The sequence below is a fragment of the Anomaloglossus baeobatrachus genome, chromosome 11, assembly GCF_048569485.1.
Source record: "Anomaloglossus baeobatrachus isolate aAnoBae1 chromosome 11, aAnoBae1.hap1, whole genome shotgun sequence".
NCBI classification, from domain to species: Eukaryota; Metazoa; Chordata; class Amphibia; order Anura; family Aromobatidae; genus Anomaloglossus; species Anomaloglossus baeobatrachus.
This window is the reverse complement of record NC_134363.1, coordinates 145717169-145732462: the sequence shown is the minus strand read 5'-3', so window position 1 is coordinate 145732462 and position 15294 is coordinate 145717169. Positions and strand designations below refer to the sequence as shown.

Sequence of the window (15294 nt, the reverse complement as noted above, 5' to 3'; positions counted from 1 at the left end):
TTCTGGGAAGTACAGAAAAAAAATCATAGATGACCTCTGTACCAAAAAGAAAAAATCCTGCTGTTCCACCTATTAGAGGGAAACCTCTTTAGCTTTGCAAAAATTAATGGGGTGACAGGATTAACTTTGTTCACTTGGACCATGATGGTTTTAAAATAAAAAAATATATACAATACAGACCAAAAGTTTGGACACACCTTCTCATTTAAAGAGTTTTAAGAGTCATGAAAATAAAGAAAATTGTAGATTAACATTGAAGGCATCAAAACTATGAATTAACACATGTGGAATGAAATACTTAACAAAAAGTGTGAAACAACTGAAAATATGTCTTATATTCTAGGTTCTTCAAAGTAGCCACCTTTTGCTTTGATTACTGCTTTGCACACTCTTGCCATTCTCTTGATGAGCTTCAAGAGGTAGTCACCGGAAATGGTTTTCCAACAGTCTTGAAGGAATTCCCAGAGATGCTTAGCACTTGTTGGCCCTTTTGCCTTCACTCTGCGGTCCAGCTCACCCCAAACCATCTCGATTGGGTTCAGGTCTGGTGACTGTGGAGGCCAGGTCATCTGGCGTAGCACCCCATCACTCTCCTTCTTAGTCACATAGCCCTTACACAGCCTGGAGGTGTGTTTGGGGTCATTGTCCTGTTGAAAAATAAATGATGGTCCAACTAAACACAAACCGGATGGAATAGCACGCCGCTGCAAGATGCTGTGGTAGCCATACTGGTTCTGTATGCCTTCAATTTTGAATAAATCCCCAACAGTGTCACCAGCAAAGCACCCCCACACCATCACACCTCCTCCTCCATGCTGCACGGTGGGAATCAGGCATGTAGAGTCTATCCGTTCACCTTTTCTACAAAGACACGGTGGTTTGATCCAAAGATCTCAAATTTGGACTCATCAGACCAAAGCACAGATTTCCACTGGTCTAATGTCCATTCCTTGTGTTCTTTACCCAAACAAGTCTCTTCTGCTTGTTGCCTGTCCTTAGCAGTGGTTTCCCAGCAGCTATTTTACCATGAAGGCTGCTGCACAAAGTCTCCTCTTAACAGTTGTTCTAGAGATGAGAAGGTGTGTCCAAACTTTTGGTCTGTACTGTACATGCACGCCACCATTTCCACACAAAGCCACTCTTTTCTTTTCCATCTTCATCCTTTTGTGGAGGATATCAAGTGAACGCTGCAGACAATCAGCAGCCATTGATGTGTATGTCACGTCTGAAACAGACATATCATAACCACTACAATCTGTATCTACTGATTGGCTGCAGTGTTTATTTCACATCTCCAGTTGGAACACCCCCCAAAAAAACTACATTTGCAAATAGAACGTAGCAACTGTGAACAGGTGCCAGCTGGTGCAAGTACCCTAAATGCAAACAAAAGAATACAGCAGCGCTCTGTAAGTGCTAAGATATATGCAAAGATAGAATATGTGAAATTAAAACTGCATTAATGCTTAAAAAAATGAAGATACTTAGCGCATAAATTGACCAGTTCTTGTGAGTCCATCAACCGCGGCAAGGTGACTTTTCTCTGATGGGATCATATCCTAAGTTCATGTCTCTCCTGGAGTAAAAGTCTTCAAATCTATGGGCAGGTAGGATCTAGCACTAATTAAAACCACCCTTGGACTGTTGGATGGAGAGCGCAGTCGGACTGGGGGGCAGTCGGACTGGGGGGCAGTCGGACTGGGGGGCTGTCGGACTGGGGGGCTGTCGGACTGGGGGGCTGTCGGACTGGGGGGCTGTCGGACTAGGGGGCTGTCGGACTAGGGGGCTGTCGGACTAGGGGGCTGTCGGACTAGGGGGCTGTCGGACTAGGGGGCTGTCGGACTAGGGGGCTGTCGGACTAGGGGGCTGTCGGACTAGGGGGCTGTCGGACTAGGGGGCTGTCGGACTAGGGGGCTGTCGGACTAGGGGGCTGTCGGACTAGGGGGCTGTCGGACTAGGGGGCTGTCGGACTAGGGGGCTGTCGGACTAGGGGGCTGTCGGACTAGGGGGCTGTCGGACTAGGGGGCTGTCGGACTAGGGGGCTGTCGGACTAGGGGGCTGTCGGACTAGGGGGCTGTCGGACTAGGGGGCTGTCGGACTAGGGGGCTGTCGGACTAGGGGGCTGTCGGACTAGGGGGCTGTCGGACTAGGGGGCTGTCGGACTAGGGGGCTGTCGGACTAGGGGGCTGTCGGACTAGGGGGCTGTCGGACTAGGGGGCTGTCGGACTAGGGGGCTGTCGGACTAGGGGGCTGTCGGACTAGGGGGCTGTCGGACTAGGGGGCTGTCGGACTAGGGGGCTGTCGGACTAGGGGGCTGTCGGACTAGGGGGCTGTCGGACTAGGGGGCTGTCGGACTAGGGGGCTGTCGGACTAGGGGGCTGTCGGACTAGGGGGCTGTCGGACTAGGGGGCTGTCGGACTAGGGGGCTGTCGGACTAGGGGGCTGTCGGACTAGGGGGCTGTCGGACTAGGGGGCTGTCGGACTAGGGGGCTGTCGGACTAGGGGGCTGTCGGACTAGGGGGCTGTCGGACTAGGGGGCTGTCGGACTAGGGGGCTGTCGGACTAGGGGGCTGTCGGACTAGGGGGCTGTCGGGGGGGAGAGCGCAGTCAGAATAGGGGGCTGTCGGGGGGGAGAGCGCAGTCAGAATAGGGGGCTGTCGGGGGGGAGAGCGCAGTCAGAATAGGGGGCTGTCGGGGGGAGAGCGCAGTCAGAATAGGGGGCTTTCGGGGGGAGAGCGCAGTCAGAATAGGGGGCTGTCGGGGGGAGAGCGCAGTCAGAATAGGGGGCTGTCGGGTGGAGAGCGCAGTCAGAATAGGGGGCTGTCGGGTGGAGAGCGCAGTCAGAATAGGAGGCTCTTGGGTGGAGAGCGCAGTCAGAATAGGGGGCTGTCGGGGGGAGAGCGCAGTCAGAATAGGGGGCTGTCTGGGGGAGAGCGCAGTCAGAATAGGGGGCTGTCTGGGGGAGAGCGCAGTCAGAATAGGGGGCTGTCTGGGGGAGAGCGCAGTCAGAATAGGGGGCTGTCTGGGGGAGAGCGCAGTCAGAATAGGGGGCTGTCTGGGGGAGAGCGCAGTCAGAATAGGGGGCTGTCTGGGGGAGAGCGCAGTCAGAATAGGGGGCTGTCTGGGGGAGAGCGCAGTCAGAATAGGGGGCTGTCTGGGGGAGAGCGCAGTCAGAATAGGGGGCTGTCTGGGGGAGAGCGCAGTCAGAATAGGGGGCTGTCTGGGGGAGAGCGCAGTCAGAATAGGGGGCTGTCTGGGGGAGAGCGCAGTCAGAATAGGGGGCTGTCTGGGGGAGAGCGCAGTCAGAATAGGGGGCTGTCTGGGGGAGAGCGCAGTCAGAATAGGGGGCTGTCTGGGGGAGAGCGCAGTCAGAATAGGGGGCTGTCGGGGGGAGAGCGCAGTCAGAATAGGGGGCTGTCGGGGGGAGAGCGCAGTCAGAATAGGGGGCTGTCTATAGCTCCAATATATACTGCAAAACCAAATCACAAAAAACTGCATCTCAAATATAGCAAGTGTGAACAGGTGGAAAATAGTGAAAATATGGGCAGCATTGCAGGGGACCGATAAATGTTTTTATGGGCCTTCTTTTTTATTAAAAAAAAAAAATGTAATGGATAACCCATTTAAAGGATCAGACACTTATTTACCTCAAACTAGTAAGATTGTATTTCCTTCCTTTTTGGAGTGAGGTAATCTACCCCTTAAAGGGAATCTGTCAGCAGGTTTTTGCTGTGTCATCTGAGAGCAGCATGATGTACGTAAAGAGACCCCGAATCCAACACCAACGATGTGTCACTTATATTATTGGGTGCAGCCGTTCTGACACAATCAGAATTTTTAGATTTAGCCATGTAGCAGAGCTGAGTGAGCTTTCCCACCCACACCAGGCTCTTTATAGAGATTGTACATTGACAGTGAAGTATCAATCACAGGAGGGGGCGTGCTGGTCTGCTGTGTGTGACATTGTAGTTCTGCAATGATAAGAGTCCTGCAGCTTAAACAAAATAGCAAATAAACAACAGATTGGACTGGGACAATACAGGAATGCCTGAGTTTTCTGTGTTAACCCCTACTGCATGCTGGCTTCAGCTTACATATCAAAAACCTGCGGACAGATTCCCTTCAAATGACATTTGCGTCACATTCCTGATCCGGAGTCTTGTTCCGCAGGTGGTCCCGTTTTATTTGATGAAGTCAGTGTAGTGATGAACTCCAAGACCCTGAATGGATCACAGAGAGTAGTGACCGACGGGGTCATCTCTGAAGACGAATGTCGGGAGCTGTTACGACTTACTAATGTAAGTGTCACACTCGAACAATCAGCGTGGAGCATAAAAAGGAAAATCTCATTCACACCTTCCTCGTCTGTATTGTGTCCTAGGCCGCGGCTTCAGCCGGTGATGGATATCGAGGCACAACGTCCCCTCATACCCCGAATGAGAAGTTTCATGGAGTGACTGTGTACAAGGCGCTGAAGGTAAAGCTGCATATAGTACTTGGTACCTGCACCAGGACGCCCCCTCTTGGAGATCATGGGTAATAAGCTACGTCTCTGAATTACTTTTAGCTTGGGCAAGAAGGAAAAGTCCCGTTGAGGAGCGCTCACCTCTTCTACAACGTCACCGAGAAAGTCAGGCGCGTGGTCGAGTCGTATTTCCGCCTGGATTCCCCGCTGTACTTCTCTTATTCTCACCTTGTTTGCAGGACAGCCATAGAAGGTGAGACTACTGGTCTGAACTATGTCCAGCACCCAACTATCCTGTTCCACTGGATATAGGAGCCGAAACATTTGGACCTACTTGTACATGTTGCGTTATTGGGGGGCTTGTATGGTAAAGTGATGGCTTTCCAATAAGATATGTCGAAGTCTAATCCCTTGGGACCCCGACAATCCTGAGAATGAAGCCCTTCTACTGGTTTCCTTGGACAATGGTGAATCAGCCGCCCAGTAGTGCAAGGACTATTCACATGAATAAAGAGGTGCTGCAGTACCCCTACACTGCGACCCACTTCACTCTCAGGATTTGTAGTGGTCCCAGAGGACTAGTGATTAGTCATCCCTTTATCTTCGCCTGACCATAGGTCGGAGCTGGGAGCACCCCTTTACTTTTGCCGTAACTCTGTCCATCTTGGCTTTTTGTTATCAGTTTGTCTCTTCCTATAATAAAGACTAAAAAAAACAAACTCCATCTATAGGATAGATAAATGGTGGATTGGTGGGGGTCACCTGCTGAGACACCCACTAATTCTTAGGAGAGGCCCAAAATCCATGGTGTACGTGATGCATTACTGGGCATGTGCAACCACTGCTCTCCTCAGTGTCTCACATGCTCAGTAACACTTTATTCACGCTGGGGACTTTGAGGTTTTCATTCTCAAAATTAGTAGGGTCTTGATAGTCTGACCACCAGCAATCATGAACTAATCATTCACCCTGTGGACAGTTGCTAAATACTGTTTGAGAAAACTGTATTTAAGGTAGAAGGTACTGCTAATGCTTTAGGCTTAAAACATTGGAATTTAATGTTACAGCACCTCTAGATTCCACGTTGGAGATGATCGTTGCTGCTGACGTGGGGTCAGTAACCACTTTCTAGGTATTGGTAAGTCATGTGTGCGCCCAGAAAGTGTTGTGCACCTGTCAGCGAGAGGCGCCGGGCGATCCCTTTAGCGAGAGGCGCCGGGCCGTCCCTTTAGCGGGAGGCGCCGGGCCGTCCCTTTAGCGGGAGGCGCCGGGCCGTCCCTTTAGCGGGAGGCGCCGGGCCGTCCCTTTAGCGGGAGGCGCCGGGCCGTCCCTTTAGCGGGAGGCGCCGGGCCGTCCCTTTAGCGGGAGGCGCCGGGCCGTCCCTTTAGCGGGAGGCGCCGGGCCGTCCCTTTAGCGGGAGGCGCCGGGCCGTCCCTTTAGCGAGAGGCGCCGGGCGATCTCAGGACTATTAGGCCACATTTTTCTTATCGCCTAGTGTGAACTTCGCCTTGAACATGTTACCGATCTGTGCGTCTCCGGCTCGGTGTACACATGTCTTTGGCTTTGTCCTAAGAGCGGACAATAATCTCCAATTAATATACGTTACGTTTCCAGAAAAACAAGACGACCGGAAAGATTTGAGCCACCCTGTACACGCGGATAACTGCGTTCTGAAAGCCGAAGCCTTAGTGTGCGTAAAGGAGCATCCTGCGTATACCTTCCGGGATTACAGGTAATGATTTGGATATATAGCGCTAACATGCTCCGTTGTATTTGCAGCCTTCTGATATGGAAATTAATGTTGGGGGCACGTCAGGTCACCGGCATATCTAGCCTCATATATTATCTATGTTTTCATTAACACTTCCTGGCAGAAAGTCCTGTGCAATCCCTTTAATCTGGTCTCCGATAAGCCACTAAATCCGATAATCCTGCACTTGTTTCCAGCACTGACGCTCAAGTCTTCTGCCACTTTTTTTTTTCCTTGAGGGCCGCACGAGATTGGCGGTGATGGAGCCTATTTCTGCGAGTGCTGAGATGTCTCAGACTCTTGTCTTGTGCTTTTCTCGAATTTTCTGCCTGTAAACAAGTAGCTGCATGTCCGTAAGGGGGGGATCGTATAAGGCAGTATTCTAAGGAATGGGGTCTCCTAGGGCTAAATTGACATGTAGAGACAAACTCCAGCTGAAACGTGACCTGCGCCAATAACACACGAGGCCATTGTGCCGAGTGATTATCGGGGGGATTATGTGCCCCCATTCTGTGTGTTTTTCCTCCCCCAGATCAGGAGAACAGTGATTTTATGTAATTTTTGGACCAATTTATTAGGTGAATTACTGACCCTTAATTTATTTTTCAGTGCCATATTGTACCTAAATGGCGATTTTGAAGGGGGACATTTCTATTTTACAGAACTTGATGCTAAAACGATCACTGTAAGTAATGGCTGCACCATTTATTTTAGAATGGAATTAACTATAAAGGAGGGAGACCTGACGAGATTGTAGAAAACTGATCGCAGGGATTTTGGAAAGTCAGAAATGTAAATATTTGCTTGGCGCTTTAATTTCCTTTTAGATCGGTGTTGGTCTAGGTCCCGAGACCCCCACCGTTCACTCAGTAGACCCCCGAACAGTGATGGCAGCAAAGATAAAGACAGGGAACAAGCAAAACTCAGACGCACTGCAAACTCACAGGAACAAACAGTAAGAAACTAAGGAGAAAAACAAGAGCAGGAAGGCAGCAACAAAGGGACAGCAAGGGTTAACACCATAATCGCTCACAGCAATGAAGCACCAAAACCACCAGTAAGTCTGGATCACAACACCTCACCAGACCAGTATAGAGAAGCTATAGCTGGCATTAAAGGAATTGTCCAGCCAGTATATATAGAAAGCATAGGCTATGAAGCCTGACCTTGTATTGTATGTGCACTCCGGTCTATCCATTGCATGTTGTTCGGGGGTCTGTTGGGCGATTGATGGAGGTCTCAAGACCCAGACCCTCACGGATCTGCAAAAAATTACAGTTCCTGACAAATTAAAACAAAACAAGTTTAAAGTTTAGTGACTCTGGAATTGAATAGACACAAAATGTTGTTCCACTGTTCGTCCAAATGACGAATGCCAATAAGAGAGGGGCTTATATTCTTTTCTGCTATGAAAAATGCGCTAGGGCTTAATTTTGGGGAAATACGGTATTACCATTACTACTCCTGCAGGCCGAGATAAAGCCAGAGTGTGGACGGATGGTGGGATTCTCATCCGGAGCGGAAAATCCACATGGTGTGAAAGCCGTAACTAAAGGGCAGAGGTGCGCGGTGGCATTGTGGTTTACCCTGGACCCCAGGCACAATGAGAGAGTAAGTAGAGTTAATGTATTAAGTAAAAATTGATGTGCCCCTTGTGTTTTCCCTCACACTCCCTCTTTATGGACAATTTGACTCATTTACTAAATGAGGACCCGTAGAGTCCATTGTGTCATTTATCATTTTAATCCCCAGCCATCAGCTTATTTTGTGACAAACCGGGTATCACATTATTGGGTAGAGTGGAAGTGGCTCTTTTTGCTGGCAAATAGACAGGGCCCGGAAGGGGAAAATACCTTTTTAAAGAGGACCACCCACCTGGATTTTCCTATATAAATTAAAGCTGGTGCGATACTGCCGCTATCATGCTGATTCTATACATACCTTTAGTTGTGAGATCGGATGTATACTTTCTGAAATACAGGCAAGTAAAGTTTGTGAAATGCACTGTTATTTGATTGATAGCAGCTACAGAATATCTAATAGGTGGGTCGGGTTTTGCTAGTTATTCCTGCCCCTGTCTGCCTGTCCTACCTCCCCCTGTCTCAGTTATTACTGATGGAGGAAGGACAGGGGGGAGGAAGGACAGGCAGACAGGGGCAGGAATAACTAGCAAAACCTGACCACCTATCATATATTCTGTAGCTGCTATCAATCAAATAACAGTGCATCTCACAAACTTTACTTGCTTGTATTTCAGAAACTAAACATCCGATCTCACAACTAAAGGTATGTATAGAATCAGCATGATAGCACCAGTATAGCACTGGCTTTAGTTTATATAGGAAAATCTTCTGGGTGGTCTTCTTTAAGATGTCCATATGCCCGAATAGGAATCTTAGGAGGAATATGCAGGTGATTTTTCTTTTCTTTTTTTTTTCTTTTTCTAGGAGCGAGTTCAAGCAGACGACTTAATAAAAATGCTGTTCAGCCCAGAAGAAACAAACGTATTCCCCGGCAATGAATCCGATAGGAAATCCGAAACACCATCTTCAGAAGGAGATAAAACAGGAGGTGTTGTCGCCCCTCCAGAACTCCCCACAGGCCCAGATTCTGCACCCCCTAAAAAACGCGTACTCGGACCCCCGATAGACTCACAAAAAGCAAAAACTGAATTATAACACTAACTTGGACTTCGTCCTGCGGACTGCTGCCTTCCTCAATCTGTGAATCAGGGACCCACATTTCCACAGATCCTCTATATCAGCCGAGCCAAAAAAAGAGGCAACAATTAAGGTCTCAATTTAGAAATTTCTTTTTATTTTATTTCATTTTATTTTTTTTTTACGAGTGGCTGCTAAGTCTTTGGCTTTGTGATCTTTTTTTTGTTTCTATGGTAACAAATGATACATCACATGAAAGCCTTATGTGCCTAATATATCTTTTCAAAATGTTTGTTGCTTATGGCAACAGTGTTTTGCGCACGCAGGAAAACAAAATGGCAGAGACTAATGCAATATTCACAGCAACTGAGAGCAGAGGAGGGATACAATTCTTGTTTCTACAAGGAAAGTCTGAGAAGGATATTCTTGGTAATATGTCGCAGACATTGGGGGATCAATGCCCTTCATATTTCACAGATAAGAACTGGGTTGCCAAATTTGAAACGGGCCACTTCAGCACCAATGATGAGGAACGTCCTGGACGACCAAGAGTGATTGTTGTTCCGGAGATCATTGATGCTGTGCACAACCTCATACTGGAGAATCCACGAATTTCAGCTAAAGCAATAGCAGACATCATGGGGATTTCCCGTGAACGTGTTTGTGTCATTATCCATGAGCTCTTGGACATGAGGAAGCGATCTGCAAAGAGGGTCCCCAAATGTGTGACAACAGATCAGAGAAGCATGCGAGTGAAAACTTCCCGCTCCATTTGTCAGCGTTTTTGGACTGAGAAGAACTTCTTGGATCGACTGGTCACTATGGATGAAACCTGGGTTTATTTGTATGACCCTGAAAACAAGGAGCAGTCAAAAGAGTGGAGGCACAGCGGTTCTCCTTGTCCAAAGAAGTTCAGGGTGTAAAATCAGCCACTAAGGTGGTGGTGCCTGTGTTCTGTTCTGGAGGGCGTGCTGCTAGTGGACTACCTTCAAAAGTGTTCCTCCATCAATGCAAGGTATTACATTAAACTTTTGGACCAAATGAAGGCAGCTCTGAAGGCCAAAAGATGCGGCAAGCTGTCCAAAGGAATCTTGTTCCTGCAAGACAACGCCTCCGCTCACACTGCACAAGCGACCCCGGCAAAACTGGTAGAGCTGGGCTTCCAGCTGGCTGACCACCCACCTTATTCACCAGATCTAGCTCCTTCGCTCTATCATCGGTTTCCAAACCTGAAGTAACACCTCAAGGGTACCAAATTTCACACCATTTCTGATGCCATGGCAGCTCTGGATGCCTGGTTTGAGGTACAACCGAAATACTTCTTTTTGCTAGGCTTACAAAACTTGGAAAACCGATGTAAGAAGTGTGTTGACATCAGTGGAGAGTATGTGCAATAAATGTAAAGTTTCATCTTCGTCGTTTCTTTCTGGGTAAATCCAAAGACTTCTCAGCAACCCCTCGTAATAGGACTATCAGGAGGTACCCAAAAAATTCAAAAGGTATGATATCAGGAGGTACACAAAATCTGGAGCCTGCCCGATAAACGTGAACGGAATATTTGTTGGTTTCCGGACAACCTGATGTTTTGATGTTTTTGGGTTCTTTTTCTTTTTGTCCCTTGCAATTTTATGTTGCAAAATTAATTTTATTTTTCATTTTAGATGTTCAAAAAAGAAGCAATAATACCGGTGCTAAGTTTTCTTACATCACCACTGTGCAATATTCATCCTGGGACTTGTGTAAGGTTGGGGGTTGCTTATAGGACAAAATGTAACCCACTTGAATGATCCATTGATTTCGGCTTGGAGTCGTCAAGAGGAGTCCGAGGTTGGACATGACAGTAATGCAAACTGGATAGTCCATGGATGGGCTAATCCTTGCCATACTCTCGAATACAACCATTTGCATTTCATCGTCCGCTTCTCTTACCCTAAATGTAGTGTATTTGGTGAGGATTTTCTTCGGAGATTTGTGCAAAAACCTCTGCGGTATACGGTACCGGCGAACAAATCTCATTAACACATTGTGGGATTGTCTAAGCGGAAATAGATTTTAGGATCTGCCAAATATCCGTTGTTTACGTGGAATTCCATGGATAATCCACAGTAAAATCTGCCCGGATTTAGCTGCCGTTTTGTGCCACGTTCCACTTTTCTTGGAACAGTATTCACACCCGTAAATGTATGTTATTAAGATGTTTTATGATTTACCAGCACAAAGAAGTATAAAGGAAATGATACCGGGTTTTCTAAATATTTTACAAAAAAAGAAATTTGAAAATGATGTGCATTTGTATTCAGCCCCCTGTAATCTGTGCTCCTTTTTGAAGAATTTGGAGCATAAAAGGCAACGAATAGCACAAGCCAAACAAAAAGTGACTTGCAAAAAACACAAATGATGAAACGTGACCTTTGTTTAAATTCTTTGATGATTGCTGCAATTTTACCAAACCCTCAGCTGTGAGAAGTCAGAAAATGGAACGGAGATATAGAAGTTATACGAGTATTAGGAAGCTGCAGAACTTTAAACTATTGAATAAGTGCGTCTTTCCTCCAATCAGGCTTCAGAGCGGGAATATAGGGTCATCGATAGGGTAATAGGGCCATTAAAGTCACGTATAAGGATATCTACCAAACCCCAGGTATTGTACACCTATCCTATTCAGTAGGGTGGGCACACATGTCAGTGGATGTCTGTTGATCTGACCTCACTTGCTTTGTGAAGGCGAGCGTGGTTGTACTACCCATTTCAAGGGAATCTGTCAGCAGGTTTTTCACTGATAAGCTGCCGCCACCACCAGTGAGCTCTTATATACAGCATTCCAGAATACTCTATATAAGAGCCCAGACCACTGTGTAGAGCGGAAAAACTTTCATAATACTCACCTATAGAGCGGTCCGCTCCTGCGCCTCCTCTATCCTGTACAGTTGCCGTCCTCCTTCCCAGTCCCGTGTGGATGATGCGTTCTATGTCATCCACACAGAGGCCTCCATTGTGCTCCTGCGCATGCACACTTCTCTCTGCACTGCTGAGGACAGATCAAAGTATTGTAGTGCGCATGCGCAGGCGGTCTTTGACCTTTCTTTGCGCATGCGCACTACAATACTTTGCTTTACCCTCAGCAGGGCAGAGAGAAGTTTGCATGCGCAGTAACACAATAGAGGCCTCTGTGTGGATGACATAGGATGCGTCATCCACACGGGGCTGGGAAGGAGGACAGTGACTACACAAGATGGAGGAAGCGCCAGACCAAGAGCAGCAACACCCACCGGACCACCCCATAGGTGAGTCTAGCAATGTTTTTTACATTATACAGAGCAGCTTGGACTCTTATATACAGTATTCTAGAATACTGTATATAGAAGAGCTCACCGGTGGTGGCCAAATCTGGTGACCGATTCCCTTTAAGTCAATGTAATGTTTTCCAATTCTGTATTGCATAGGAAGTCCAAGCGTACATGTATACCGCCATGGAGGCAGGGATATCTAATGAAAGGGCCATTACAGCTCAGATCTATTTATTGTCAATCATTTCACACTAGAGCGAGACTCACTAATTGGATTTTGAGTGATCAATGATCATTATGTATCACTGAGCGCCCCAGTCATATTGGGCCAGATTCACTATAGCGTTTTATGACTTTCTTTTAAGCATTTTTTTTAATTCGTCGATTTATCAAGTGGGACTTTTAGGCTGTGTGCGCACTCTACGTTTTTTGATGCAGTTTTATGACAAAGACACACATTTATCCTTACCCCAGCAAAGTCAATGAGAATTCTGAAAGTGCTGTGCAGACGTTGCTTCTTTTATCCTTGCAGATTTTGGTGCAGAAAAAAACTGCAGCGTTTGAATTCCAGGTGTGTTTGCAGCCTTTCTATCCATTGACTTCATTATGGAGAAACGCACCTCGTTTTTTGGTGCGTTTTTCTGCCAGAAGGTGCAATTTTGGGTGCAGAAAAATTTTGCACCAAATCCTCTGCGTGCGCATATAGCCTTAGGAAAAGAAAGGTGCCAAATTTTTTGAGTAAATGCACTCTATAAACCACCACCACCCCCCCCTTTTTTTTTTTTTGTAGACGTTATTTGAATGCAACATTTTAGTAGAACATGTTTTAAAAAGGCACAAAAAAGATGGGTTTTTTTCCTATTTTTGCACCAAATTTGTGAAACACATTCCCCATTTACAAGAATTTTACACAAGAAAAATGAAAAAAAATTAAAATGATGAATTGAGCCATTTGTGTTTTTTCCCAAGATTGACTTTTTTTTTTTATTTTTTATTTTTTTTTTTTTTTTTTTCCTCTTCACCTTGCAATGTCTTATTTTCCAGGTAATCAAAATTCAGATTTAACGAATTCCTTGGCGTTTGATACCAACCCAATGTACACGTGTATGCCCAGTCTGAAATTGTATCTGTTTAAATGACTTGGCTGTTCAAATTTCCTTTCCTGTTATTTAAGTGCCTTCATTCATATGACCACGCCTAATAAATATTTTTTTTTTCTAAATCTTGCTGCTTGGATTTTATTTGTACATGACTTGTAATGGAATTTTAACAAATTATGTCACTTTAAAAATACCTTTTTTTTTTTTTTTTTTTTTTTTTTAGTGACACTGCGTGAGTAATCAATGGAAAACAATTTTATTCACCCAGTGTCCACTAGAGGGCAGCACATTCCCATTGATTGTGCATGGCTGCAGTCCTTTTTCAAAATATTCTTTGTCTTCCACATTTTGGGGAGGAAATTAAATGACAAAAGGGTGTTGTTTTCACATAACTATGTCTGGATTCTTTTAGTGAGTTTTTGACGCTGCCTGTTTTTACTGTGTCAAACACGCAGCATTTTTCAGTTTCAGCAGTGTGGATGGATTTATAGAAATCGCCTGCCCATTGTGCTTCTTTTTTACGCTGCATAAACTGACGTTTTTCCAATCCACAGCATGTTAATTCCTCTTGTGGAGACGCTGAGTTTTCTGTGCAGATTTTTCCCATAGACTTGCATCTGATGCAGAAAATCCGTAGGTAAAAAAAGTTTGCTTTTAGTTCATTTCCGCAACGGAAACGCATCAAAAAGGCTTGTAATCTGCACCTAAGAATATCAATACCAGAAAGTTTAAAAAACAAAGCTGCTTTATTCAAAGCAATGATGCTCCAGAGAGAAAAAAAATACAGCATTAAAAGAAGATAAAAACGTAAATTGGAAAAGGAAAAAAAATGCAATGAAAAAAACTCAAGTACCTAATTTATGTAATAGGTTCAGGAATTCTCCAACACCAAATCTCATCGTGGGAATTTAGCCTTAGAGCAGGGGTCACCAACCTGTTGCTCGCGGACCCGTGATGATTAGCTCCACACAGAAGAGCAGATCTAAATGGGAATAAGCCAGGAACCCCTGGATCTTGGTATACTGCCTCAATGTGATTTCTATAGAAAAGCTTTGGCTGTCATTGTACCGGTAATGGGGGCTCTGGGTGCCACTACTGTGAGGGAGCGGCAGCTGACTGTGGCTGGCCAGCCTCGCTCTGAGCTGACTGTGGCTGGCCAGCCTCGCTCAGAGAGAGGCTGGCGAGCCACAGTCGGCTCAGAGAGAGGCTGGCGAGCCACAGTCAGCTCAGAGCGAGGCTGGCGAGCCACAGTCAGCTCAGAGCGAGGCTGGCCAGCCACAGTCAGCTAAGAGCTGACTGTGGCTTGCCAGCCTCTCTCTGAGCCGACTGTGGCTTGCCAGCCTCTCTCTGAGCCGACTGTGGCTTGCCAGCCTCTCTCTGAGCCGACTGTGGCTTGCCAGCCTCTCTCTGAGCCGACTGTGGCTTGCCAGCCTCTCTCTGAGCCGACTGTGGCTCGCCAGCCTCTCTCTGAGCCGACTGTGGCTCGCCAGCCTCTCTCTGAGCCGACTGTGGCTCGCCAGCCTCTCTCTGAGCCGACTGTGGCTCGCCAGCCTCTCTCTGAGCCGACTGTGGCTTGCCAGCCTCTCTCTGAGCCGACTGTGGCTTGCCAGCCTCTCTCTGAGCCGACTGTGGCTCGCCAGCCTCTCTCTGAGCCGACTGTGGCTCGCCAGCCTCTCTCTGAGCCGACTGTGGCTCGCCAGCCTCTCTCTGAGCCGACTGTGGCTCGCCAGCCTCTCTCTGAGCCGACTGTGGCTCGCCAGCCTCTCTCTGAGCCGACTGTGGCTCGCCAGCCTCTCTCTGAGCCGACTGTGGCTCGCCAGCCTCTCTCTGAGCCGACTGTGGCTCGCCAGCCTCTCTCTGAGCCGACTGTGGCTCGCCAGCCTCTCTCTGAGCCGACTGTGGCTCGCCAGCCTCTCTCTAACTTGTGATGAGCGGGGCACTACCATGCTCGGATCTCGTGACTGGTGATGAGCGGGCACTACCATGCTCGGATCTCGTGACTGGTGATGAGCGGGCACTACTATGCTCGGAT

At 47.1% G+C, this 15294-nt stretch overlaps 1 protein-coding gene across 1 annotated transcript in view; it reads left to right on the top strand.

Annotated features, from left to right (window-relative positions):
• P3H1 (prolyl 3-hydroxylase 1) overlaps positions 1-11905 on the top strand; it is a 35840-nt gene extending 23935 nt beyond the window's left edge. The window contains exons 8-14 of the mRNA XM_075327317.1: positions 4171-4298; positions 4382-4477; positions 4568-4718; positions 6080-6197; positions 6825-6900; positions 7686-7826; positions 8663-11905. Of these exons, the coding sequence (XP_075183432.1) occupies positions 4171-4298; positions 4382-4477; positions 4568-4718; positions 6080-6197; positions 6825-6900; positions 7686-7826; positions 8663-8893 (941 nt within the window). The 3' untranslated portion in view covers positions 8894-11905. The remainder of the gene's footprint in view (positions 1-4170; positions 4299-4381; positions 4478-4567; positions 4719-6079; positions 6198-6824; positions 6901-7685; positions 7827-8662) is intronic.
• Positions 11906-15294: the final 3389 nt, after the last annotated feature.